Source organism: Phyllobates terribilis, unplaced genomic scaffold (assembly GCF_046119375.1).
Source record: "Phyllobates terribilis strain yellow unplaced genomic scaffold, ASM4611937v1 Scaffold_1__5_contigs__length_1240528914, whole genome shotgun sequence".
In the NCBI taxonomy this organism is placed as follows: domain Eukaryota; kingdom Metazoa; phylum Chordata; class Amphibia; order Anura; family Dendrobatidae; genus Phyllobates; species Phyllobates terribilis.
Genome location: NW_027362761.1, coordinates 422500315 through 422526776, shown reverse-complemented (window position 1 = coordinate 422526776; position 26462 = coordinate 422500315). Strand labels below are relative to the sequence as shown.

At 43.4% G+C, this 26462-nt stretch overlaps 1 protein-coding gene across 1 annotated transcript in view; it reads right to left on the bottom strand.

Annotated features, from left to right (window-relative positions):
- REEP5 (receptor accessory protein 5) overlaps positions 1 to 26462 on the bottom strand; it is a 43304-nt gene that overhangs the window by 3899 nt on the left and 12943 nt on the right. Inside the window, exons 2-3 of the mRNA XM_073677283.1 lie at positions 24678 to 24771; positions 8325 to 8463 (exon numbers count right to left, since the gene is read on the bottom strand). Coding sequence (XP_073533384.1) covers positions 8325 to 8463; positions 24678 to 24771 — 233 coding nt within the window. The remainder of the gene's footprint in view (positions 1 to 8324; positions 8464 to 24677; positions 24772 to 26462) is intronic.

Genomic DNA, 26462 nt, shown 5'->3' with positions numbered 1-26462 from the left:
AGCTCAGTGCGCGCATCCACATCACCAGGGCGGCTGAGCTCAGTGCGCGCTCCACATCACCAGGGCGGCTGAGCTCAGTGCGCGCTCCACATCACCAGGGCGGCTGAGCTCAGTGCGCGCTCCACATCACCAGGGCGGCTGAGCTCAGTGCGCGCTCCACATCACCAGGGAGGCTGAGCTCCGTGCGCGCTCCACATCACCAGGGAGGCTGAGCTCCGTGCGCGCTCCACATCACCAGGGAGGCTGAGCTCCGTGCGCGCTCCACATCACCAGGGAGGCTGAGCTCCGTGCGCGCTCCACATCACCAGGGAGGCTGAGCTCCGTGCGCGCTCCACATCACCAGGGAGGCTGAGCTCCGTGCGCGCTCCACATCACCAGGGAGGCTGAGCTCCGTGCGCGCTCCACATCACCAGGGAGGCTGAGCTCCGTGCGCGCTCCACATCACCAGGGAGGCTGAGCTCCGTGCGCGCTCCACATCACCAGGGAGGCTGAGCTCCGTGCGCGCTCCACATCACCAGGGAGGCTGAGCTCCGTGCGCGCTCCACATCACCAGGGAGGCTGAGCTCCGTGCGCGCTCCACATCACCAGGGAGGCTGAGCTCCGTGCGCGCTCCACATCACCAGGGAGGCTGAGCTCCGTGCGCGCTCCACATCACCAGGGCGGCTGAGCTCCGTGCGCGCTCCACATCACCAGGGCGGCTGAGCTCCGTGCGCGCTCCACATCACCAGGGCGGCTGAGCTCAGTGCGCGCTCCACATCACCAGGGCGGCTGAGCTCAGTGCGCGCTCCACATCACCAGGGAGGCTGAGCTCCGTGCGCGCTCCACCTCACCAGGGAGGCTGAGCTCCGTGCGCGCTCCACATCACCAGGGAGGCTGAGCTCCGTGCGCGCTCCACATCACCAGGGAGGCTGAGCTCCGTGCGCGCTCCACATCACCAGGGCGGCTGAGCTCCGTGCGCGCTCCACATCACCAGAGCGGCTGAGCTCAGTGCGCGCTCCACATCACCAGAGCGGCTGAGCTCAGTGCGCGCTCCACATCACCAGAGCGGCTGAGCTCAGTGCGCACTCTACATCACCAGGGCCGCTGAGCTCAGTGATTAGCTACAAGCTGTCGAACTGACATCACCAGTGCAGCCAAAACAGAGGAGCAGCGGTCATTGGACACACGGAGGGTGGGCAGAGTATTATCGTATTTTGTGATTTTTACATGAAAGCTATCATTTGCAGAACACTTTGGCACATTCCCTCTAAAGAAAAATATCACTAGAGTATTTAGGAGTGCATATAAAAAAAATTGGAAAAGTTAAAGAGGCATTGCAGCATTTTTTTTTCTTAGCAGATATACTTACTGATCATTCATAATTCTATCCTTCAGTTATTTCTATACATCCCCCTTCATTGTAAGAAGTTGGGTCATGTGATCTGAAGTCTAACAACCAGTCCAGTAAATGCGCTAATTTGAAGGCAGGGATGTATAGGATACAGGGAGAGACTCTGCTGTATATACACACATCACATGGGATACAGCCAGACTCTGTGGAAATATTTCTCACAGGATATGGAAAAAATGTATACATCAGTTGACAGCAGCACTAGGTCACTGATCTATCAATTGCTGCTGTTAGAAAGGAGCAAGGGCAATATGATGATAATAATAATAATAATAATAATAATAATATTGGATCATAGGTAAATAAATTGAACCATATAAGAAGGGTGAAGAAAGAATCAAGACGGCAGGTAACCCAAATGTGCCACTGAAACAGGTGTACACAAGACAAGCACGAAACCCTCTAATTAATCTTTCAGAAGTATGCTTCACTATAATACATTAAAATACACTGCTCAAAAAAATAAAGGGAACACTTAAACAGAATATAACTCCAAGTAAATCAAACTTCTGTGAAATGAAACTGTCCACTTAGGAAGCAACACTGATTGACAATCAATTTCACATGCTGTTGTGCAAATGGAATAGACAATAGATGGAAATTATTGGCAATTATTAAGACACCCTCAATAAAGGAGTGGTTCTGTAGGTGGGGACCACAGACCACATCTCAGTACCAATGCTTTCTGAGATGTGGTCTGTACCAATGCTTTCAGTACCAATGCTTTCTTAGCATGAGAAGGACTCTACAACCCACAGAAGTTGCTCAGGTAGTGCAGCTCATCCAGGATGGCACATCAATGCGAGCTGTGGCATGAAGGTTTGCTGTGTCTCTCAACGTAGTGTCCAGAGGCTGGAGGCGCTACCAGGAGACAGGCCAGTACACCAAGAGATGTGGAGGGGGCCGTAGGAGGGCAACAACCCAGCAGCAGGACAGTTACCTCCTCCTTTGTACAAGGAGGAACAGGAGGAGCACTGCCAGAGCCCTGCAAAATGACCTCCAGCAGGCCACAAATGTGCATGTGTCTGCACAAACGGTTAGAAACCGACTCCATGAGGGTGGTACGAGGGCCAGACGTCCACAGATGGGGGTTGTGCTCACAGCTTAACACCGTGCAGGACGCTTGGCAGTTGCCACAGAACACCAGGATTGGCAAAGTCGCCACTGGCGCCCTGTGATCATCACAGATGAAAGCAGGTTCACACTGAGCACATGTGACAGACGTGACAGAGTCTGGAGACACCGTGGAGAGCGATCTGCTGCCTGCAACATCCTTCAGCATGACTGGTTTGGCAGTGGGTCAGTAATGGTGTGGGGTGGCATTTCTTTGGAGGGCTGCACAGCCCTCCATCTGCTCACCAGAGGTAGCCTGACTGCCATTAGGTACCGAGATGAGATAGTCAGACCCCTTGTGAGACCATATGCTGGTGCGGTTGGCCCTGGGTTCCTCCTAATGCAGACAATGCCAGACCTCATGTGGCTGGAGTGTGTCAGCAGTTCCTGCAAGATGAAGGCATTGAAGCTATGGACTGGCCCGCCTGTTCCCCAGACCTGAATCCGATTGAGCACATCTGGGATATCATGTCTCGCTCCATCAAACAACGTCACGTTGCACCACAGACTGTCCAGGAGTTGGCGGATGCTTTAGTCCAGGTCTGGGAGGAGATCCCACAGGAGACCATCCGCAACCTCATAAGGAGCATGCCCAGGCGTTGTAGGGAGGTCATACAGGCCCGTGGAGGCCACACACAATACTGAGCCTCATTTTTACTTGTTTTAAGGACATTACATCAAAGTTGGATCAGCCTGTAGTGTGTTTTTCCACTTTAATTTTGGGGGGGTGACTCCAAATCCAGGCCTCCATTGGTTAATAAATTTAATTTCCATTGATGATTTTTGTGTGATTTTGTTGTCAGCACATTGAACTTTGTACAGAGCAAAGTATTCAATGAGAATATTTCATTCATTCAGATCTAGGATGTGTTATTTGAGTGTTCCCTTTATTGTTTTGAGCAGTGTATATAGAATATATACATTTCTTTACACATATATACATACACACTGGAGTGCTGCAGAACTGATTTAATGAGCCATTCGCAGTTTCACTGTACCGTCCGTGTGTACTTACACGTGCATGGCTTAATCTTTGAGACAAGCATATGCTACTGGCAGGATCAACCAGGTAGCCCACCAACACGACTGGACCGCGCGGTTAAAAAGATAACACCTATTAAGTTATCTCTTGACCAGAATATAGTACCAAAAGGGAGAGATTTGTATCCAGAATATAATCTGTATTTGTAGTTAGCACACATTTCCAAAAGAGTAGCCAGAGAAAGAGCTCTTAATGAAAATATACATTTATTATTCTATAAGTAGAAGAACCATAAAAAGTTACATTACATTAAGGCTGTGTGCTCACGATGCGTTTTTTAAGAGTTTCCGCAGCGGCAAAAACGCTGCAGAAACGCTTAAAAAACGCATGGTAGAAGGCCTGCCATGTTCCCCAATGATAATCCGCATGTGCTGTGCACATGCTGTTGAAATTTCCACTGCGGATTATCATTGCGGAAAAAAACGCAGCACTACCAATTATTTTGCGGAAGTGCTGCGTTTTCGCCGCCATTGACTTGCATTAGAACGCATGGATTACGCATCACTGGATATGTAGATGCGCATTCCATGCGTTCCAATGTGCGGATGGTACCCGGGTCTGGAGGAGAGGAGACTCTCCTCCGGACCCGGGTACCATAGAAACTGTAAAAAAAAAAAAAAAAAAAAAAGAATAAAATAAAAAGTAAATATGATACTTACCTTCTGACGTCCCCCGATGCGCTCGTTCCTCCCATGCCGGCAAATCGCAATGGACTGAAGGACCTGCGCTGACGTCATAGTCATGTGACTGGTCAAGCGATGCGGACGTCGGCAGGTTCTTCAGTGCAGTGTACCGCGATCTGCCGGCAGTCAGCACCGAGTGAAGCAAGACTCCGGGGGCCATCGGAAGGCAAGTATAGATTTATTTTTTATTTTTTTACATTCTCCCGGGTCACACTATATAAATCTATGCCGGTTGCATGGATTTATATAGTGTGACCAAGTTGTCAAGCACTTTCCAAGTGATGCTAAAATCGCTTGGAAATCGCTTGACAACCCGCATGCGGAAATGCATGTGAAGAACGCTTCACATCTGCTTGTCCCTGGCAGGAAAAACGCATGTACAATCCGCATGTACAATACGCATGTACAATCCGCATGTACAATCCGCATGCGTTTTTTTCTGCCAGGGAGATGCAGAAACGCTGAGGAAAAATCTGGAGCATTTCCGCATCGTGGGCACATAGCCTAATGGTGGCTAGTGTGAGAAGCACGACCAGGTTAGGCGGATGAAAAAAAACAAGTGGAGGAGACCATATCCCCCATGGAAGAAACACTGCAACATTCGCAAATGAGTATATATAACACCACCAGTATTTATCTAAAAAAAGATTGCGAGAAGAGTGGTAATCTGATAATCAGATATTATCTCATTCAGGTCACTTTGGCCATATACTATAGTATGGTCAGGCTATAATATCATTTATATAGGGTGAACCTAAGTTTATAGCAGAGCCTGCAAGTAAGCAGGCACATATATTCTGCTGATCAATGTCTGCAACTAGGTCCATTTAAGTAGCCAGGATGGAAACCATTCAAAGCGAGCAATCAGTGAAAAGTTATCATATGGTGCATGTTCGATGCATGTCCCAAAACCACATAGCGCGATTTATGAACAGCACTAGAGTTATCAGCTCCCTCCTGGCAGAGCCTGCACACCGCATACAACATGTCTCAAGGTAAAATGTTATTGTCATATTTATGACATTAAGAGCTCTTTCTCTGGCTACTCTTTTGGAAATGTGTGCTAACTACAAATACAGATGATATTCTGGATACAAATCTCTCCCTTTTGGTACTATACCAGGTTAAAAAGAGTCTTTTAACTCATTTTATTTCCACAGCTCCTGAGTATTCTTTTTGTTCCACTATACGGCCTTTTTTTATCTAGTGCTCACAGGATAATAATGCAGAGTAGCCTAAAGACACACCCCAGAGGATCCTGTGAGTAGCACCCCCTTCATTAAGACCATAAAAATAAACACTAAATAAACAGGCCCAAATCCTTGGAAACATTTGGCGGATTTTATAAAAATAAACAAAAAAAACACACTTGAATAAAACTGAATAGTAAGGGGAGCAGGAGGAATAAAATAAGAGCAGAAAATTGCAACTTTTGACCTGGTAACAAGTCTTCCAAGTACTCTGTTTTATGTAAAAACACCATCAGTGTGTGAAGAGTGTGGGGGGTTCTGATGGCAGCTACAATTCCCCTTCAGTATGGGCGACAACTGGTCTAGCTGCTTTGTTCAGAGAACTAGAATTTCATAAGGAGAATATGGACTTATCGTACATCCTAGACACACACTGGTTACATTTTCGAGATCTTGGGAATGGGCCGAACGCCTTCCAGGGTCTCGATCCATTCTAGCAACCCAGAATAGGGAGATATGTTGAATGGCTAGTAGAAGCCAGATAGCAAATCTGCGTTTGGTCTCCACACATAGCAGGGCCAGTTCCATTGGCGCCAAAACTGCCTCATTAACGACAGTCTATTAAGGACTTATGAACCATCTTAGGTTTTGGAGTTTTTAGCTGCTAGATGCGAGGGGAGGGGAGGAGAGTGACCCCAAGGGGATAAGTGCACGTGTAACGCTGTTGGTCTTTTTTTTCTGCCAAGGGAGGTCGCGCCGTGCAGTGTGTTGGAAGAAACAGGAAATAGCTGGCCCCCACACCTCCCATGTGGTTGCCAGCATCCAACGGCCGAACGTCAAGCCTTTCATCTGACTGATAATTGAATTATATTCTGCATACCTTGTACTACCACATCTAACCATTGTATATGTATAACCATCGTGTATATAGTGTATTGTCTAGTGTGCCCTTAAGGCGATTAAATATATACTTTAACCATGGGCAACTCTTATCTCGATCCACCAACCCACATGTCCATGATTTCGGTTTAACTTCTATGCTACCAGCGCTGGTTTCTGGCCCAATATAATCCAGTTAACGGACCGGGCTTATATCTAACGAGGAACTGGTGGCAGTCCTACCAGGCTGACAAAGTTTCACTGGTGCTAGTGAAAGTGGCTTCTCAGCCTGTCTGGGTTGTGAGCTAGTGCGGTGCCACGTCAGCAACTGCGTGGGCCACATCTTCTCACTCCCTGTGCCTCCCTGGTCCTGTGTGGACAGGGGGTGTCTGTGTCAAACTGTGCCAAGCTGACCTTATGTGTCCCCAGGTGGTGCGAAACGTCACGTTAGTGCAAGTGAGAACATACCACATGATACCGCTGACGTAATACTGACGTCAGGCGGGGTGGTGAGGTCCGGGTTCGTCACAGAATGTATATGGGGTCCTCCTAACATGGGCCAGAACAGATAGTTGTTCTTTATAAATGGCTCCTGTTCTCGTCCAATCATGCCATTTTTTTTTTATTACAAGGTAATTTGACTGAATGGCCGCCATGTAAATGTACGGTGCCTGGTTGCTCGCGGTTTCCTCTGGCAGGATCAGCTTTATGCCGGGGTTGCAGCCGGACAAGGGTTAATCAGCTCATCAATCTGGGAAGGAGGCATTCTGTTTGAGACAACCATTTCAATATTTTTTTTCCTTTATTTAACAGAAAAACTAAACCTTTAAAAAACGAAGAATCACTGCAGAATATGAGGTATGTAAATAATGAGACAAACTGATCTAAAGCAAGACTGGTTTCTGAGCCATGAGGGCACACCCAGCTGCTGGCTCACTAGGTTTACAATACATACATACATATTTACTGAAGGCTATGGGTGTGAGTGCCGTTTGTGGTCACAAAAGATTCCTGATGGAGCCACAAGTCCATATTTTAATAAAGTTACATTATCAAAATCTCAGGAGAAAAACGAGAAGCTCAATGCAGTCTCAGGGGTATGTAAAAAACTACACATAATGATATATTTACTGTATGAAAACAACTCTGTGTGGAAGGTAAATGGGCGGTAGTATTGGTGAGCCTGCCTTAGTCTCCACTGTAGACAGAAGTGGGGGAAAAAAGGTTTCTGCTGTGGGAGAGATAAAATCAGAAAAAAACTGTATGCACTCAATCATTCCAATTACACCACAGTACTCAGTAACGTCACATATAAGTTTTTCTTCTATTCTAAAATTGCCATTGTAATTTATCCAAAATAGCAAAAAATAAAAAAGGTTTAAACTACTTAAAACAAATCAGGCCCTAGAGTCATCTCTTAAATAAAGAACAGAACTGTGGTGGCACAGCTCAGATTCAGCAATGCATTTATTTGTATAAAAGGCAAAAAGGGAGACCTTGTAACTAGTCATGTCAAAAAATGCTATAAGCCTGCAGATATGGGGTTAATCTGCAGGTTGCTAGTGTTCTGAAGCAGTGTAGCTGCCGCACTGAAAGCCCGGCTACCAGGAGGAAATTAACTTTATTCCTCCTGGCAGCCTCCAGCTTTCAGTCAGGGGCGCGGCTGCAGCCATCACGCAGTACATAGCGAGTGGTGGCTGTGATCACACCCCGGCACTGACTGACTGCTGACTCAGCAGTGCATCAGTATAGAGTTAGGTGTCAGTCACTGCCAGAGTGTGATCACAATCACCACTCACCATGTACTGAGCAGTTACTGGACCGCGCCTTCATGACTAAACAATAAAGTTAATTTCCTCCTGGCAGCCTGGCTCTCAGTACGGCGGCTGAACACCATTAGAACACTATTAACCTGCTGAATAACCTCATATCAGGTTCCTTTTAAATATCTGATCTAAATTTACATTACATTTACTGTGTGAAACAAAAAAAATAAAATTATAAAACATAATATTACATTAACCCACCTTGATCATATAATAGAAGGGAAACCAGGACAGGAAGATATCAGAGAAAAACTCAATGATGCTGAATATTCCATACACCACCCAGTATGTCAGCCACTGGGTGTCATCATCCTTGCTGGGACTTTCAATTGCTTTGATTCTAGAGGGAAAATACAAGCCGTGGTTACAGGAGACATCTACAGATAATGCTGGCAGCTTACAGAGCCATGTACGGTAAGAAAAGATTTCACTCTGTGTCAGGATTATTACACTTCTATTGTTCCCAGAAATAACACCTACCATTTACCATTCTGCAGCTTTTGATACATTTTGCAAAATACCAAAAAGGAGAGGATTTCAGTTCTGCCTTCTTTCTAAATGTGAGGAGAAAATTACTTATGCATTTTTATATGCTCCGGTATACGGTGTGCACCCCATAAGTGAAAATAGCAAAATGGGAGCCAATCAGCCACTAGATCTATTTTCTGGAACCAGGTTATATTTCCTGTAGCTCCAATGTAGTCTTTCTAAAGATTATTCCCATCTTCCTGGAAGGAGAATGGCTGGATACTGTTTGTAAAAACAACATTCTAATTTATTTAATAAAAGGTCACAGATTGTCAAAAAATGTTGCAGATTGCCAAAACTATTTTTAATGTCACATTAAGTATTTACAAGCTCTTCTCTACAGAGCTTGTAAGCACTGCACTGAGGCTCTTCCGGTTGCATTCTTAAAGGGAACTTGGTACCATGTTATAGAGCAGGGGGAGCTGAGCAGACTGATATAAAGCTTAGTGAGAAAGGATTCAATAAAACATGTGATTTAATCCTCTGCTATTTCTGTGATTTTCGGTCAGGTCGGCGGTCCTATCAGCATTCTTGTATAAGAGTGGGTACAGAGAAAGCGATCAGTCACTGACAGGACTGCCCACCTGACCGAAAATATCAAAAATAGAGGATTAAATTACAGGTTTTACCCGATTTTTTTCTCACTAAACTTTATATCAGTCTGCTCGGCTCCTCTGCTCTATAACATGGCGTCAGCAGATTAGACTGCATTTTCATAGTAAGAGGTTCCCTTTAACTACTTTTCCCAGACATTCATTGCTACTGCATTCCTCCTATGCTGCAGAGCTACCTAACATAGAAACAATATAAGTGCACAGTTCAGGCCAGCAACGCAGCAATGCTGCTGGTCCAAACTGTCAAACAGGAGCCATTCAGAAGCCAAGAAAAATATATTTTGTCCTACGCGCTCTCTTTTCATTAGGGTGGCCAAGAGAAGTCACATGATCCATTTCAGGTCAGCTGTATATGCAAACTGCCTCTTTGGAGAGGAAGAGAACATGAATAGCGCCACCTATTGGAAGTAGCAATCCTAAAAGTCAATGTCGACCCTTTAACGAGCCTTGCCATATGACTTAGGATAAAAGCCAAGCCAGAATCTGGTTTGGCTTTTATCCTAAGTCATATGGCAAGGCTCATTAAAGGGTAGATAGTGACTTTTAGGATCCAGTAGGTGGTGCTAGAGTTCTAGTACTCTTCCTCTCTAAAAGAGGCTATTTGCATATTTGATTTCCCAGAGGAGTATGCATGCCATTACCCACTAGGAGAGACCTTACCCCTTAGATCAGCTGTATGACATAGAAATTCAGGAGGGTGAAAAAGCCAATGATTGTTCACCTTTTATCCAGCATGAAGAGCAACACTTCCTGCTAACATTTATACTTTTTTGTTTAATGCTGCCATATGGTGATGTAAATTAGATCAGATGTGTAATTCACATTGCTGTCAAAGGTATTTCTATTCCTTGTATATTGTAATACATAAATAAAATTGAATGTGATTTAACAACAATTAAATATATATCACATGGCAGCATTTTATATCAACCCTTATGAAATCTGAAGTGCAAGTTAGATGTCCGGGTATGTAAATGGCCAGCAGGAGCTTGAAATGTACACTACGACAGCAAAATTACTAGCAGATTCTCCTGCAGCCTGATCAGACTCCAAAGCAGCTGCACATCAGCAAATTTTGCTCCAAAAATGATTTTTCCCCCACACTGCCGGCCATGGTGGTCGCCATCTGGAGCCCTGAGATGTCAGGTAATATCAGGTTTTAACACCAGAAAAGTTTAGATGCTAAAACCTACTTTGATTATATCTTCTGTCCAAATGTGTAATGTTTTCAGAAATAAAGTTATCCATCATATAAATTACAGCAATTTCTAACATACTGAAAACACGCCATCTATTAATAAAAGCACTTCACCTGTGGGGACCCCTTTATGTTCTTATGTATCTAACCGGATAATCCTAGGTGACATTTACAGGTTCAGACCGTTGGGTTTTTAACTTTAATGGATATTAAATTTGATGACATTAATAGTCATGTGATCAAAGCAGTAGTCTGTGCGCTGTACAGGGGTGTAGTGTCCTCAATGGCAGATCAAACAGCACTTGGGCTATTAGAACAAATTGTTACCACAGTTAATGAAATTGAGATTAGCAGCTAGCATTGCCCCAGGCGAACACTTCCAGCCATAAAAAGGATGAATATGGTATGCTCTGGAGCAACACCATGTCTTGTATTACAATGCACCCAGATATAGAAGATAAAACCGTTGTGATTGAAGCCCTCATTCACAATTTAGCATTCTATGCCGAAACAATGCAAAAACAGAATTTAAAAAGGGACAGTGTAGTTTGAGAAATCCATCTTATATAATAGGGCATTCTGAGGCAACAGAAAGGAGCCTCTCGTTTCGGAGTCTCCTCCACCAATAAGCTGTAGTGAAGAGAGGCTACAAATGTCCATCGCACAGGAGGACCCGGCCAGTCCGCACTTCAGGAAAACGGATAGTTTCCTAATAAATTCCTCTGCAGATTACAGCAGCAGGGCTCCCATCACCTTCTTTTAGGGGGGTGCTTCTAATGAATACAGATTGCCCAAAGAGAACAATCCTTAACCCTTTCACTGCCAATAACGTATCCAAAGAGTCATCTATGGTTTATTATTTTATGGTGACTATGTGAACATATGGGTGTGTAGTATAGATATAGGATTAGGTAATAAATGGCAAGAAAGAATTCTGCATTTCTTAGACATTTATTTTTTGGGGGAATTTATTTGCTTGGGTCAGGATTTTAGCTGCAAATATTAGTTTGTATGCATTTCTTGCAAACTCTCATGCAATTTTGCATCATAATTTAAAAGCGCCAATGAGTGTTAACGTTTCATTCAGACAGCGATAACGTCAATGTGTCTGAGGTCCATGTGCACAGCAGACAGCACATTGATATTCAAGAGATTCTCTATTCTTATTATATTAACGACCTATTCTTGGGATAGGACATTAGTAACAGATTGGTGGGGTCCAACAATCTGCTCCCCCAGCGATCAGCTATCATTAGTTCTAGCAAAACATGGACAAAGACAGCTCCGCTCAAAGTGCCCACACTCACTGCAGCAAAAGAAACCTACTTATCTCGCATATCTTCTGTGTCCCACAATCCTAAACAGCTATTCAACACGTTCAATTCTCTCCTATGTCAACCAGCATCTTCTCCCTCTCCTCTCACCTCAGCTGAAGACTGATAACATCAGAGAAATCTTAGGCCTACAGTCCCCACAACCCCTCCCCATACCTACTCAGCCCTCCTCTTCCAAAACCAGCTTCTCCACCAATTTGGAAGATCAACTTTTGTCTCTACTCTCCAGATCATATCTGACCACCTGTGCACTTGACCCAATCCTGTCCCACCTCATCCCAAACCTCACCAGAGTCTTCATCCCATCCCAGTCTTCAAACATGCCTTGATCACACCCATCCTCTGTATCCAGCCATCACTTCTCCCCTATGCCTCAAAACTACTGGAACAAGTTCATCTTGAACTGCCCTCCCACCTCTCCTGCTACCTCTTTAACCGCTTACAATCTGACTTCCAACCGCATCATTCCACTGAAACTGCCCTGACCAAAGTCACCAATGAACTATTAATTGCCAAATCCAAGCAACACTACTCTGTCCTTCTCCTCCTGGAGCAGTCCTCTTCCTTCGACACAGTGGACCATTCCCTCATCTCTTAGCATCATAGACTTGGCCTGTTCTTAGATCTCTACATAGCTAACAGACTGGACATTCAGCATCTCCCACTCACACACCACGTCCTTCTCCTCCTCATCTCACCCCCTAACAGTTGGTGTCCCCAAGGTTCAGTTCTCGGACCCATGCTATTCTCCATCTACACCTTCGGCCTAGGACAGCTCATAAGAGTTCCATGGCTTTCAGTATCATCTCTATGCTGGTGACAAAGATCTACATGTTTGTCCGCTATTTCATCCTTGTTCCCTGCTAAGATTTCTAAAATTTAACATGGACAAAACAGAAATCTTCATCTCCCCCACCCCCCCCCCCAATCTTACTCAACCCACATCCGTGATCCATGGACCAGCTGTGGTTTTACAGACCCGAATTCAGCCGCCTCATACGCATATATACGAGGCTGTCAAGACTCAATACCAGTCCATGAATGCCGGTCACATGGATGTGTAAATCTGGCCGGACCATAATGAGAACAAGCACGCGGAACCAAAAACGTCTGCAATTTGTGAACATGACTGCTTGGATTTCAACAACGGTTGTCTGTGCCTGGAATAAAGCACTCGGTGGCATTTAGTCCTAACAGTAAAGGTTTCAATAAAGGGAGTTATATCCCATCAGTATATCTGAAAAGTTACAGTATCAAATGGAGCATTTCACCATTGGTTTTCTCTCATTAGGAATTCAATGTTTAAAGAACCCGCGCTTTCCTCCATATTAACACTTATACTTATCCCCTGTGCTTGTGCCGTTCCCACGGTGTCAGCACTCGCTCTCCCCGAGGCTCCCGTGCTGTTGTTGTGACACGTGACCCTGGCGCCCAATCAGCGCTGGAGTCTCTGTCTTCGCCTCCTGTCGAATTGAACACGAAGAGCAAGTCAGATCAGCCACAGCCTGGACTTCCTCTTCATGTTCGATTTGTCCGAAGGCAGAGACCAGGGCTGTGGAGTCGGTAAGCCAAACCTCCGACTCCTCAATTTCCACGACTCCTACTCCATAGCACGGCCTCACTACTGAGCGTGTACATAAAGTGCAGCACAGATTCATCTCAACTAAAAGCCCAGACCCTTAGATCAGGAACAGAACAGACATTTATAGGACATTTCATAACTTTCCTAAATTCTTATGAAAACATTTACAGCACATTCTGCATTGTACTACTGTACCCAATTTATTTTAGATTTTAGGAGTTGCAGTCGATCCATTTTATACAGACTCCAACTCCATGACTTAGACCCCACAGCCCTGGCAGAGACAGTGATGCCAGTGCTGATGTGACACGTGACTCCGGCACCCAAACAATCGCACGAGTGATTCGGGAACGCGAGTGCTGGAACGGCACCAGCACGGGAGGAGATTATAGGCTTTTTAATTTATCAGGGCCAACCATTTAGATCAAGAAGGGGTTGTCAGAGTAGTGGACAGCCCCTTTAATTCAGAGACCCTCTGAAACTCTATAGGCTTTATTGTGGCTCTATACAAAACTAAGTTGAAATGTGCTTGTATGCATAAGATCATACAATATACATGACAGAGGTTGAAAAACTGGTTTAGGAACTACAAAAGTTATAGTCACCTCAAGAGAAAAGGAAAATCTACACCTTTAAACCCTGATTATCTTATGGCAGGTCTGTCCTCCAATTAGAGAGTTGACCATGATGTAACAATGCAGGAGGCAGATGTTCACGGCAGCATATACAGTGAAGGAAATTATTTGATCCCTTGCTGTGTTCGTAAGTTTGCCCACTGACAAAGACATGAACAGTCTATAAATTTAAGGGTAGGTGAATGTTAACATTGAGTGAGAATATCCCCAAAAAAATAAATAAATAAATATCATGAAAATCACATTGTATAAATTAGATAATTTTTTTTGCATTTTGCAGTGAGAAATAAGGATTCTATCCCTCTGGCAAACAACACTTAATACTTGGTGGCAAAACCCTTGTTGACAAGCACAGCAGGCAGACGTTTTTTTTTGTAGTTGATGATGAGGTTTGCGCACATGTCAGGAGGAATTTTGGTCCACTCCTCTTTGCAGATAATCTATAAATAATTTAGATTTTGAGGCCGTCGCTTGGCAACTCGGAGCTTCAACTCCCTCCATAAGTTTTCTATGGTATTAAGGTCTGGAGACTGGCTAGGCCACTCCATGACCTTAATGTGCTTCTTTTAGAGGCACTCCTTTGTTGCCTTGGCTGTATGTTTTGGGTCATTGTCTTGCTGGAAGACCCAGCCACAACCAATTTATAAATGTCCTGGCGGAGGGAAGAAGGTTGTCACTCAGGATTTTACAGTACATGGCTCCATCCATTCTCCCACTGATGCGGTGAAGTAGTCCTGTGCCCTTAGCAGAGAAACACACTCAAAACATAATGTTTCCACCTCCATGCTTGACAGTGGGGATGGTGTTCTTTGGGTTATAGACAGCATTTCTCTTCCTCCAAACAGCTCAATTTTTGTCTCATCTGACCACAGCACCTTCTCCCAATAACTCACAGAATCATCCAGGTGTTCATTGGCAAACTTCAGACGGGCCTGCACATGTGCCTTCTTGAGCAGGGGGACCTTGCAGGCACTGCAGGATTTTAAACCTTTAAGGCGTAATGTGTTACCAATGGTTTTCTTGGTGACTGTGGTCCCAGCTGCCTTGAGATCATTAACAAGTTCCCCCCGTGTAGTTTTAGGCTTATTTCTCACCTTCCTCATGATCAAGGATACCCTACGAGGTGAGATTTTGCATGGTGCCCCAGATCGATGTCGATTGACAGTCATTTTGTATTTCTTCCATTTTCTTACTATTGCACTAACAGTTGTCTCCTTCTCACCCAGCGTCTTAATTATGGTTTTGTAGCCCATTCCAGCTTTGTGCAGGTCTATAATCTTGGCCCTGACATCCTTAGAAAGCTCTTTGGTCTTGCTCATGTTGTAGAGGTTAGAGTCGGACTGATTAATTGAGTCTGTGGACAGGAGTCTTTTATACTGGTAACTACGTAAGACAGCTGTCTTAAATGCAGGTAAATAGTTGATTAGGAGCGTCTAATTGGTCTGTAGGAGCCAGAACTCAATGGTTTGTAGGGGATCAAATACTTATTTCACACTGCAAAATGCAAATAAATTTATCTAATTTATACAATGTGATTTTCTTGATTTTTTGGGGGGATATTCTCTCTTTCAATGTTAAAATTAGCCTACCCTTAAAATTATAGACTGTTCATGTCTTTGTCAGTGGGCAAACTTACAAAAACAGCAAGGGATCAAATAATTATTTCCTTCATTGTATGTCAGGACTATGGGGGAAGCTCAGTGACTCACATGCACACTCAATGTACACAGATCACGGGGCAATTACTACTTTAGTGAGTGTGGAGTGTTAAAAAAAAAAAAAAGAACTGCCCACAATATGACTCAGAAAACAGCCAGCCTGGAATAACGTGTTGAACTAGGCTGTATTTTCTGCAGATTACAAAACATGACTGGCGGCAGTATTTCATAACTTACTTCCCTGTAAGTCATTAAAATTCTGTTTTTTCTGTAACACCAATCTCACGAAGGAACATCAGCCGCATATAATGAATTAAAAAAAAAACACTGAAACCTACAAAATGTTAGATATGGCATTTACAATTTGAATAGGTATCCATAACCCATGATGTTTTCCACATTTTTTCACATCACCCCCACAAAACAAAATGTATTTTATTGGGATTTTATGTGATATACCAACACAAAGTAGCAAGTATTTGTGAAATGTAGAGGAAATGATACATGGTTTTCTAATTATTTAAAAAATATAAATCTGAAAATTGTGACATGCATTTGTATTCAGCCCCCTGTAGTTGAATAAGCCTAAATAAAATCCTGAGTGATCAATTGCCTCCAGAAGTCACATAATTAGTAAATTGAGTACACCTGTGTGTAATTTATTCTCAGTATAACTTCAGCTATTCTGTGAAGGCCTCAGAGGTTGGTTTGAGAACATTAGGGATCAAACAGCATCATGCAAACCAATGAACACACCAGACAGGCCAGGGATAAAGTTGTGGAGATGAGTAAAGCAGGGTTAGGTTATAAAAAAAAAATAAAAATAGCCCAAGTTTTGAACATCTCATGGGGAGGCACTGTTCAATCCATCATCCAAAATGGAAGGAGTATGGCACAACTGTAAACCTACCAAGACATGGCTGTCCACCTAAACAGACATCCCAAGCAAGGAGAGCACTAGAAGCAGCCAAGAGGCCCACAGTCACTCTGGAGGAGCTACTGAGATCCACAGCGCAGGAGGGAGAATCTGTCCACAGGACAACTATTAGTCATATACTCCACAAATCTGGCCTTTATGTAAGAGTGGCAAAAAGAAAATAATTTTTGAAAACAAGCCATAAGAACTCCTATTTGCAGTTTGCAAAAAGCCATATAGGGGGAAGCAGCTAAAATGTGTAAGATGGTGCTCTGGTCAAATAAGACCAAAGTAGTACTTTTGGGGCTAAATGAAAAACACTGTGGTGGATAACTAACACTGCAGATCACCCTGAAAACACCATCAAACATGGTGGTGGCAGCATCATGCTATGGGGATGCTATTCTTCAGCACGGACAGAGAGCTGGTCAGAGTTGATAGGAAGATGGATGGAGCTAAATATAGGGCAATCCTGGAGGTAAACGTGTTAGAGGCTGCAAAAGACTTGAGACTGGAACGTAGGTTCAGCTTTTAAAAGGACAATGACCCTAAACCTACAGCCGGAGCTACAATGGAAGGTTTAGATCAAAGCTTATTCATGTGTGTGAACAGTCCAGTCACAGTCCAGACCTAAATCCTACTGAGAATCTGTAGTAAGACTTCACAGACGTCTACATCCTAGGTCACTGAGTTAGAGCGAGTCTGCAAATAAAAATGAGCAAAAATGTCATCTATAGATATGCAAAGCTGGGAGAGACAGACTCCAAACAACTTGCAGCAGTACCTGCAGTGAAAGTTGGTGCTACAAAGTACTGACTCAGGGGGGCTGAATACAAATGCACAAAACAATTGTCAGATTTATATTTTTAAAATATTTGGAAAACCATATATTATTTCCTTTACACTTCACAAATACTTGCTATATAGTGTTAGTGTATCACATAAAATCCATTTAAGTCTGTGGGTGTAATGTGAAAAAAAGTTCACGGGGTATGAATACTTTTTCGAGGCACTGTATTTCACTATTACTAGCTACATGCAGGAAAGACCTGTTACTTCTTTGTTCCAAGTCTTTATATAGTGTACATGAAGTGGCATAGAAATACTGAGGGCTTTTACAGTTTGTGGCCAATTATACATAGAAATCAAAGAAAACGGAAATTGCAAAAAAAAATAAATAATGTCCTCATTTCAGGAAGTGACAGATCTTATGCCAGAGTCCTGAGGTCAGTAACGGCAGATCATCTCTATGTATTAGTATGCCAGCAGACTCTGAAGGCAGCATCTATCTACACTATAGAGCAGGGATGTCACACTCAGATACACGGGGGAAAAAAAAGCTTGGACAAAGTTAAAGGCCAACTTGATATTTATTAAAAATAATGTCTACAATTGATGAAGTTTTTCCTTGTCAAACATAACAATGAACCTTTTCATATGGAAACAAACTTAAAGGGGTTGTCCACGAACAAAGTACATTTTAATTACCGTATATACTGGAGTATAAGCAGACCCGAATATAAGCCAAGGTACCTAATTTTACCACAAAAAACTGGAAAACTTATTGACTCAAGTATAAGCCAAGGGTGGGAAATGCAGCAGCTACTGGTAAATTTCCTCAATCCTGGGATGCATGGCACCCCTCATCCCCAATCCTGGGATGCATGGCACCCCTCATCCCCAATCCTGGGATGCATGGCACCCCTCATCCCCAATCCTGGGATGCATGGCACCCCTCATCCCCAATCCTGGGATGCATGGCACCCCTCATCCCCAATCCTGGGATGCATGGCACCCCTCATCCCCAATCCCATGGGAGTGGAGAAGGGTGAATATTCATTGGCTTTTAGCAGCGGGCACATGTGGTAGCTGAGGCGGCAGCTACTGCGTGTGCCCCGCTCCTCCGCCACAACCCCCCCACTATACACCACCGGACTATGTATATACTTGAGTACATACCCTAGTATAAGCCGAGGGAGGCTTTTTCAGCCTAAAAAATGGGCTGAAAAAGTTGGCTTATACTCAAGTATATACGGTAATAGATCATAGAATAAAATATTGGAATAATATAATATCTTATGTAAGAGGGGATTTACCAAAGTACCCTACGTTATTTATATGCACTATTATTTTTACTTATTTACTTACAGCAAGGTATATGTTCATTTTGTTTGTCTTGGGTTTTGTCTGTTTAATGACTAGTGTGAACATGCTCCTATTTTGCATGCATACCAACTGATATTCCAGTTAATTTTTTTGGTTATGTAAGAGCAGTAATAAGCATATGGCCTAATTTAAAGAAATAAAAAACAGGATAAAAAAAGATAATAAAGTATGATACTTCCACAGTACCCTCCACATACACACAGTATAATGACCCTATTGTACGCCCCACAGTGCTCCATACAGTATAATGTGTCCCAACACAGTGCTCCATACAGAATAATGGGCACCACATAGTGCTCCATACAGAATAGTGGCCCCATATAGTGCTCTGTACAATATAATGGCCCCACAGTGCTTCATACAGTATAGTCAATGACAAGCCTACAACCTGCAGTAACCATCGCTCCACCATACCGCTGAATGACCAGCCCAACCCTCACCTACTGTACCCTCACCCATCCCTTGTAGGTTGTTAGCCCTCACGGGTAGGGTCCTCTCTCCTCCTGTACCAGTTGCCGTTGCATTTTTGTAATTGTTTTTGCTATATATACACACACACCCTTTTTCACATGTAAAGCGCCATGGAATAAATGGTGCTATAATAATAAATAACAATGGTAATAATATAGTGGCCCCACACAGCACCTCCATACAGTATAATGGGCCCCACACAGCACCTCCATACAGTATAATGGGCCCCACACAGCACCTCCATACAGTATAATGGGCCCCACACAGAGCTCCATACAGTATAATGGGCCCCACACAGAGCTCCATACAGTATAATGGGCCCCACACAGAGCTCCATACAGTATAATGGGCCCCACACAGAGCTCCATACAGTATAATGGGCCCCACACAGAGCTCCATACAGTATAATGGGCCCCACACAGAGCTCCATACAGTATAATGGCCCCCACATAGCGCTCCATACAGTATAATGGCCCCCACATAGTGCTCCATACAGTATAGTGACCCCATATAGTGCTCCATACAGCGGAGCGTCATCATGCCGGCTGCGCTGAGACATCAGACGCAGAGGGAATGAATCCAGGTTGTTGATACAGTTGAAAGTGCAATAGCCGGGCAGGCGACTAGTCAGGCATCACGGGCCAGATACACTCACCCTGCAGGCCAGAGTTTGACATATGTGTTTTAAAAGAACTCATTATGACAGCGGCATTATTAGCGATATGGAAACATACATAAATAAGTGTTCAGTTCACGTAGTGTATCGGACAAACTGCTTTTTATGCACATCAAAGGAATTTTTTATTTATTTTTTTTTTTTTTTAGGGGCCTCTTTTGACCATGTAGTTTACACAGTGTCTGGGGTGACCGATCCCTTTAACGCTGCCATACACCATAGATAGCGGTTGGCTGATACCTATACCTTCTGCCCTCCCCACACATATGACTGCTTGGCTTGTTCGAGTGCATGTATTCTTAGGAAGAGGATAAGTTGCTGCCAGATACATCTGGCGGATGCTTATCTCCCTCAAGATCAAAAGGATTGGCCATTTTGAAATCCAATATTCATACATTTATTACCCATCCTCTCTAGGGAGACAACTGCAGGGAAAGGCAGGTGATGCCCCTCTGCTCTGTTGAATAATGGAGGATTCGTAAGAAGGGTAAAGGACAGGACTGGACAAAACATGGGCCACAGCCATCATGTTAGGGGTTGACTCTTAATGAACTTATTCAACATGGGTAAAAATAAAAATTCAGTGCAATAGATAATAAACCTGGCTTTTCCAATCAAATACACTACACAGCTCTCCTTCATTAGCTGTGTCTAAATCTGAGAAGCTCTATAGTATAAAGGGGTTTTCACATGAACAAAAGTTAATTTTAGTCAATATATCTTGGAATAATAATTTCCACAATTGGATGTGTTTAAATAAAATGTTCCTGTGCTGAGATAATCTTATACATGTGCCCCTGCTGTGTACTGTGTAATGGCTGTGTCTGACCGTGCAGGAACACGGTCTGATCATACCACATCTCCTGGGCAGGGGAGGAAGCAAAAGAGTATACAGACATTACAGCAGGGGATCGCAGCTGATTCTGTGAAGTAAAACATTGCTTAAAAACAGGCAGTGAAATGTGTTGATTCACAAAAAGAATCAGCTGTGATCCCGTGCTGTAATGTCTGTATACTCACAATATCTCCACCTTAAGGGTGTGGCTGGAGGAGTTAAATATCCAGCTACTGAGGTTTTTTTTGGGTTGTCTGTTTGGAGACCAGTAAGTGTCCTGTGTAGAACTTCAGGGAGAGCTGAAGTTTGTGATAACCTGAGCGGCGAACCCTGCATGCATAAGGACTGTGCTTTACTTTATCTTTACTTTTACCGTTATGCCAGCAAGGCCGTGTTTTTGTTGTTGAACCTGCAGTGCTTTATGCCATATTAAATAAACCTGCAGACGAAAAACATTCCTGTGTCTACCTCTGGAAGCAGCCGAGTGAGTCAATCTACCACACTCTACTGACAAACAGACAATACATTTAATGGATCTTCTCACGAGTCTGTTTTTTTTGCAGTCTGCACAAAAAAGAAAAAAATAAGAATTTGAAGACCAAATTTGCCTGAACAGCACATAGACGCCATCTGTGGTGCATACATGTACTGTCCATGATTCTCTGACTGGAAGGGTACTAGAAGAAGCAACATTGTTTTACTTTTGACAAATAAAACCCCAATCACAAACATGTGGAAAAGGCCAAATGTGGAGAGCTGTGTCAGGTGCCACAATAGGAACAGCTGAGACCTAGCAATAATCACATATAATGTACCAAATGCTTGGATAAATAACCAAGTCCACATTGCTCTGTACACAGCACTATCTGGACTTTGTCTGTCCAAAATCTCTAATCTAGACAATATTGAAGTAATGAACACCTTTTATTACATCCATTCATACAATTACAGTACATTTACTCACATATGTATAAAAAAAAAAAAAAATAAAACTGTACGTCAGCAAGTGCAATAAAATCCAGTACAGGAGATGGAAACTAAAAATGTGAAACACAAGGAAGGATGCGGGTTGTAAAAAAGTAGTTTAAAGCAAATCGAATATATCGTGTGACAAAAGCAGAAGTTGAGCAGACAATAGAAGGACCTCGGTACAATCCCGTACCTGCCCCGACAGATGGAGGATTAAATGACAGAACAGACTCAGCATTGTGCCGTATGCAAACACTCGGCCTCAGGACACCGACATTCCTGCCTCCAAAACCACACATCGGGCAGATACAAAGAGCAGACTTATAGCTAGGGAAATAGCTGCTACAATTATTTATATTTTTTTGTATTGCTCTTAAAAGGGACCATGTCAGCAGGTTTTTGCTATGTAATCTAAACAGCAGCATCAAAGTAGGGACAGAGACCCTGATTCCTGCGGTGTATCACTTAGTTACTGACAGCAGCAGTTATGATAGTCACAGTTTTCTCTGCAGATCTAGCAGACCTCAGTTGTTGAGCATTGTAGAACCCCGTCCACACCACAGCTATCTATGTACATTGTATAGTGACAAAGCTGCCAATCAGTGGTGTGAGCGTGGTTAGACTAGCACCCATACAGCTAGTTCTCCTGTAGCGATAGTCTCCTGCTGATAAAACACTGATTGTATTGAAATAGCAGAACACAGCCCAGTATGTGACACATCGCTGCCATCAGGGTCTATGCTCTTACATTATGCTGCTCTCAGATTATATAGCAAAAACCTGCTGATAGACTCCTTTTAAGGACAGCCGTTCATGAGAATGAAATACCCGATTACATGCTGCATCCTTGAGGGCTTTGCTAGTTTTATGGGAAGTACAGACAGAAGGTGTGCCTGTGCCTCTGTTTCTGTAATCCTAATAAAGGCTGGTATTCCTATTTCAGTATGTAAAAGTTTACTGAACATAAATAAAAAAAGAAGTGACAATCTACATTGGATGACGTAGGAAGCTACGAGCAGGATAGTAGAGAAAGCCTGTATACTGTACACAGATAGCATTCGTACTCTTATGTGACCTCAAGAAATTACACAACCTGAGATTCAGGTTCTGTTTCTCAATCTCCTGCCCACTAATGTAGTCTGTCTGAATTCCTTGTGCTATTTGATACGTCTGAATGTTACAATGTGTCAGCTCTTTCTGCCATGTTGTATATCACAAAACTTCTTAGCTGTAAAAATGTATGTAATAATTAAAAGATGACAATGGAAACACAAACGTCACCCCCATATAATAATATATATTGATGTACAGTCATGGCCAAAAGTATTGAGAATGAGACAAATAGTAATTTTTCCAAAGTTTACTGCTTCATTTTTTGTAATGGCAATTTGCATATACTCCTGAATGTCAAAGAGTGATCAGCTTAACAGCAATTACTGTACTTGCAAAGTCAATATTTGCCCAGAAAATGAACTTTAACCCCCAAAACACATTTCAACATCATTGCAGTCCTGCCTTAAAAGGAGCAGCTAACATCGTTTTAGTGATTGATCCATTAACACTGGTGTGGGTGTTGATGAGGACAGGGCTGGCGATCATTCAGTCATGATTAAGTAAGAATGACATCACTGGACACTTTAAAAGGAGGCTGGTTCTTGGTATCATTGTTTCTCTTCAGTTAACCATGGTTATCTCTAAAGAAACACGTGCAGCCATCATTGCACTGCACAAAAATGGCCTAACAGGGAAGAGTATCGCAGCTACAAAGATTGCACCTCAGTCAACAATCTATCGCATCATCAAGAACTTCAAGGAGAGAGCTTCCATTGTTGTCAAAAAGGCTCCAGGGCGCCCAAGAAAGACGAGCAAGCGCCAGGACCGTATCTTAAAACTGTTTCAGCTGCGGGATCGGACTACCAGCAGTGCTGAGCTTGCTCAGGAATGGCAGCAGGCTGGTGTGAGTGCTTCTGCATGCACTGTGAGGAGGAGACTCTTTGAGCAAGGGCTGGTTTCAAGGAGGGCAGCAAAGAAGCCATTTCTCTCCAGAAAAAACATCAGGGACCGACTGATATTCTGCAAAAGGTACAGGGAGTGGACTGCTGAGGACTGGGGCAAAGTCATTTTCTCTGATGAATCCCCTTTTCAATTGTTTGGGACATCTGGAAAACAGCTTATTCGGAGAAGAAGAGGTGAGCGCTACCACCAGTCTTGTCTCATGCCAACTGTAAAGCATCCTGAAACCATTCATGTGTGGGGTTGCTTCTCAGCCAAGGGAATCGGCTCACTCACAGTCTTGCCTAAAAACACAGCCATGAATAAAGAATGGTACCAGAATGTCCTCCAAGAGCAACTTCTCCCAACCGTCCAAGAGCAGTTTGGCGCCCAACAATGCCTTTTCCAGCATGATGGAGCACCTTGCCATAAAGCAAATGTGATAACTAAATGGCTCATGGAACAAAACATAGAGATTTTGGGTCCATGGCCTGGAAACTCCCCAGATCTTAATCCCATTGAGAACTTGTGGTCAATCATCAAGAGACGAATGGACAAACAAAAACCAACAAATTCTGGCAAAATGCAAGCATTGATTATGCAAGAATGGACTGCTATCAGTCAGGATTTGGTCCAAAAGTTGATTTAGAGCATGCCAGGGAGAATTGCAGAGGTCTTGAAGAAGAAGGGGCAACACTGCAAATATTGACTTGCTGCATTAACTCATTCTAACTGTCAATATAACCTATTGGTACTCATAATATGATTGCAATTATATTTCTGTATGTGATATAAACATCAGACAAACACTAATAAAAACCAGAGGCCAGCAGATCATGTGAAAATATAATTTTGGTGTCATTCTCAAAACTTTTGGCCATGACTGTAGAATGGTGTTGAAAACGTAAACTAAGAAAACGCTCAATGATTTGCATTACATGCAGATAACCTAGTTATGACACATACTAACAGACACTTACGAGATGTAGGCTGGATAGGCAAATCCAATCAAGTTGCAAAGCAGAGACGCCCCATAACCGAACACCAAGTACACTGCCAAGATGCCAATGATTGCTGTTCGGGAAATCAGAAAACAAATGAAGCATTAATATCAGCGGATATACAGAGTCTGTGCAGAACAAAGGCTTTCTATCACATATTCGGCAAGAAAAATTATCATTTACTCAACTTTTCCATTCCTTGTGGTGCCTCGATGTGTGTGAGAGCTGCATGAAATCACTTCAATCTGGAAAGTTTATGGTATTCTCTCAATGCTTCTGATTAACACCAGGGCACAACCCAAAGGCTAGGAAACTTTTCTGTACTGCGACATTCAATGCTACAGACATATGGAAGCTTTACTGTGAAAACTCTGTTCCGCTGCTTACCTGCTGCAAGGAACCGGATCATCTTCCAGGGTGTTTGGCTGCAGCTTCCTATAGTGCACGTCAATGCTCCCGCTGCCAAGTCTGCCTCCTTCTCTCCCTCCTACACATGCAAATGGCACACATTCCCATACAGCTTCAGCTGTCGCTGTGCGATTACTACATGGCCACTCTCATTTTACACAAGCAGCAGGATTTTATACCAGGACTGATCAGTATACATTAAAAAGGGAGCAGCATCGTATAGCACAAGCGAAAAGAACACCACTTACATAAAAGCTATACAGCTTCCAGGAAGCGTTACTTCTAAAGAAGTTCATTTTAGGAGTTTCACAATACCAACAAAACTAGGAGTATACAGGAAAGCGGCCTAGCCTATGAAGCCAATGGGGAAATTTAATTATGTAATCAACCCCATCTCCAATATATCCCTAGACACAAAAATGGTCATCCATGGGGGTAACAACTGACTATTCCAGATCTACTTAAAAAAGAAAAAGAAAAAAAGGAGAGATTGCATATTGCATCTTCAGGGCTGATGCACATGATGCTACATGGCAGCGCATGGCCTATGGCCATAGTGTATGGCTGTACAGGCTTCATCCAGCGCCATGTATTTGGAGATTTTCTCCTTTGCCTCTAGTGCAGAATGTCAGTACTTTATCCTCAGTCGCATAGCTGGATGGAGAATCATTTGGATATGATGCAATAAAGTTGACATGTCCCGTCATTTTTATCTATCCAAAGGGGTTGTCAGTCTGAAAAAAATATTTGTCCTGATAAAGCCAAGCCAATAATTTGTAGCTTCTTACTGGAGGGCTCTGACCACTATAAAAGTATCGGGCTGACCAATGTCCCAATCCTGCTACTAGTATAGCTGAACCAATATACTTAGAGATGTAGCCTGTAGAAAACCTCTGCCCATGCGAGATCACAATGATTATATAACAAAGAAGTAAAAATTGCAAGATGATCTAACTGAACATAGGTGGATAATGACAGAGCCACAAGGGTGCTTTAACATTGTGATCTTGCCACGTTCAGATGTCCCGTTGGAGCTTGTACCCGAACCCCGCGAAAAACAGGTTCCGGCGTATGTGTAGGCGGGGCCACTGACTCAGGGTGCTCCGATGTGCAGCATTTTCAGGCGTATATAACTACTAGAGGCGGACACTCAGACACAGTCTACTACTACCCCAGTGGAAGCCTCACAAGGCTAGAGAGTGTGAACAGCAGGCATGTTGCCTATATGCTATACTCGCACAACCTGACATTCAAGTTCTGTTTCTCCATCGCCTTCCCTCTAATATAGTGTCTGCCTGTTATGTGGGATGTGATGTCGTCTCCAGCTAATGGAGGCGTATGCAGCAGTCTACATGT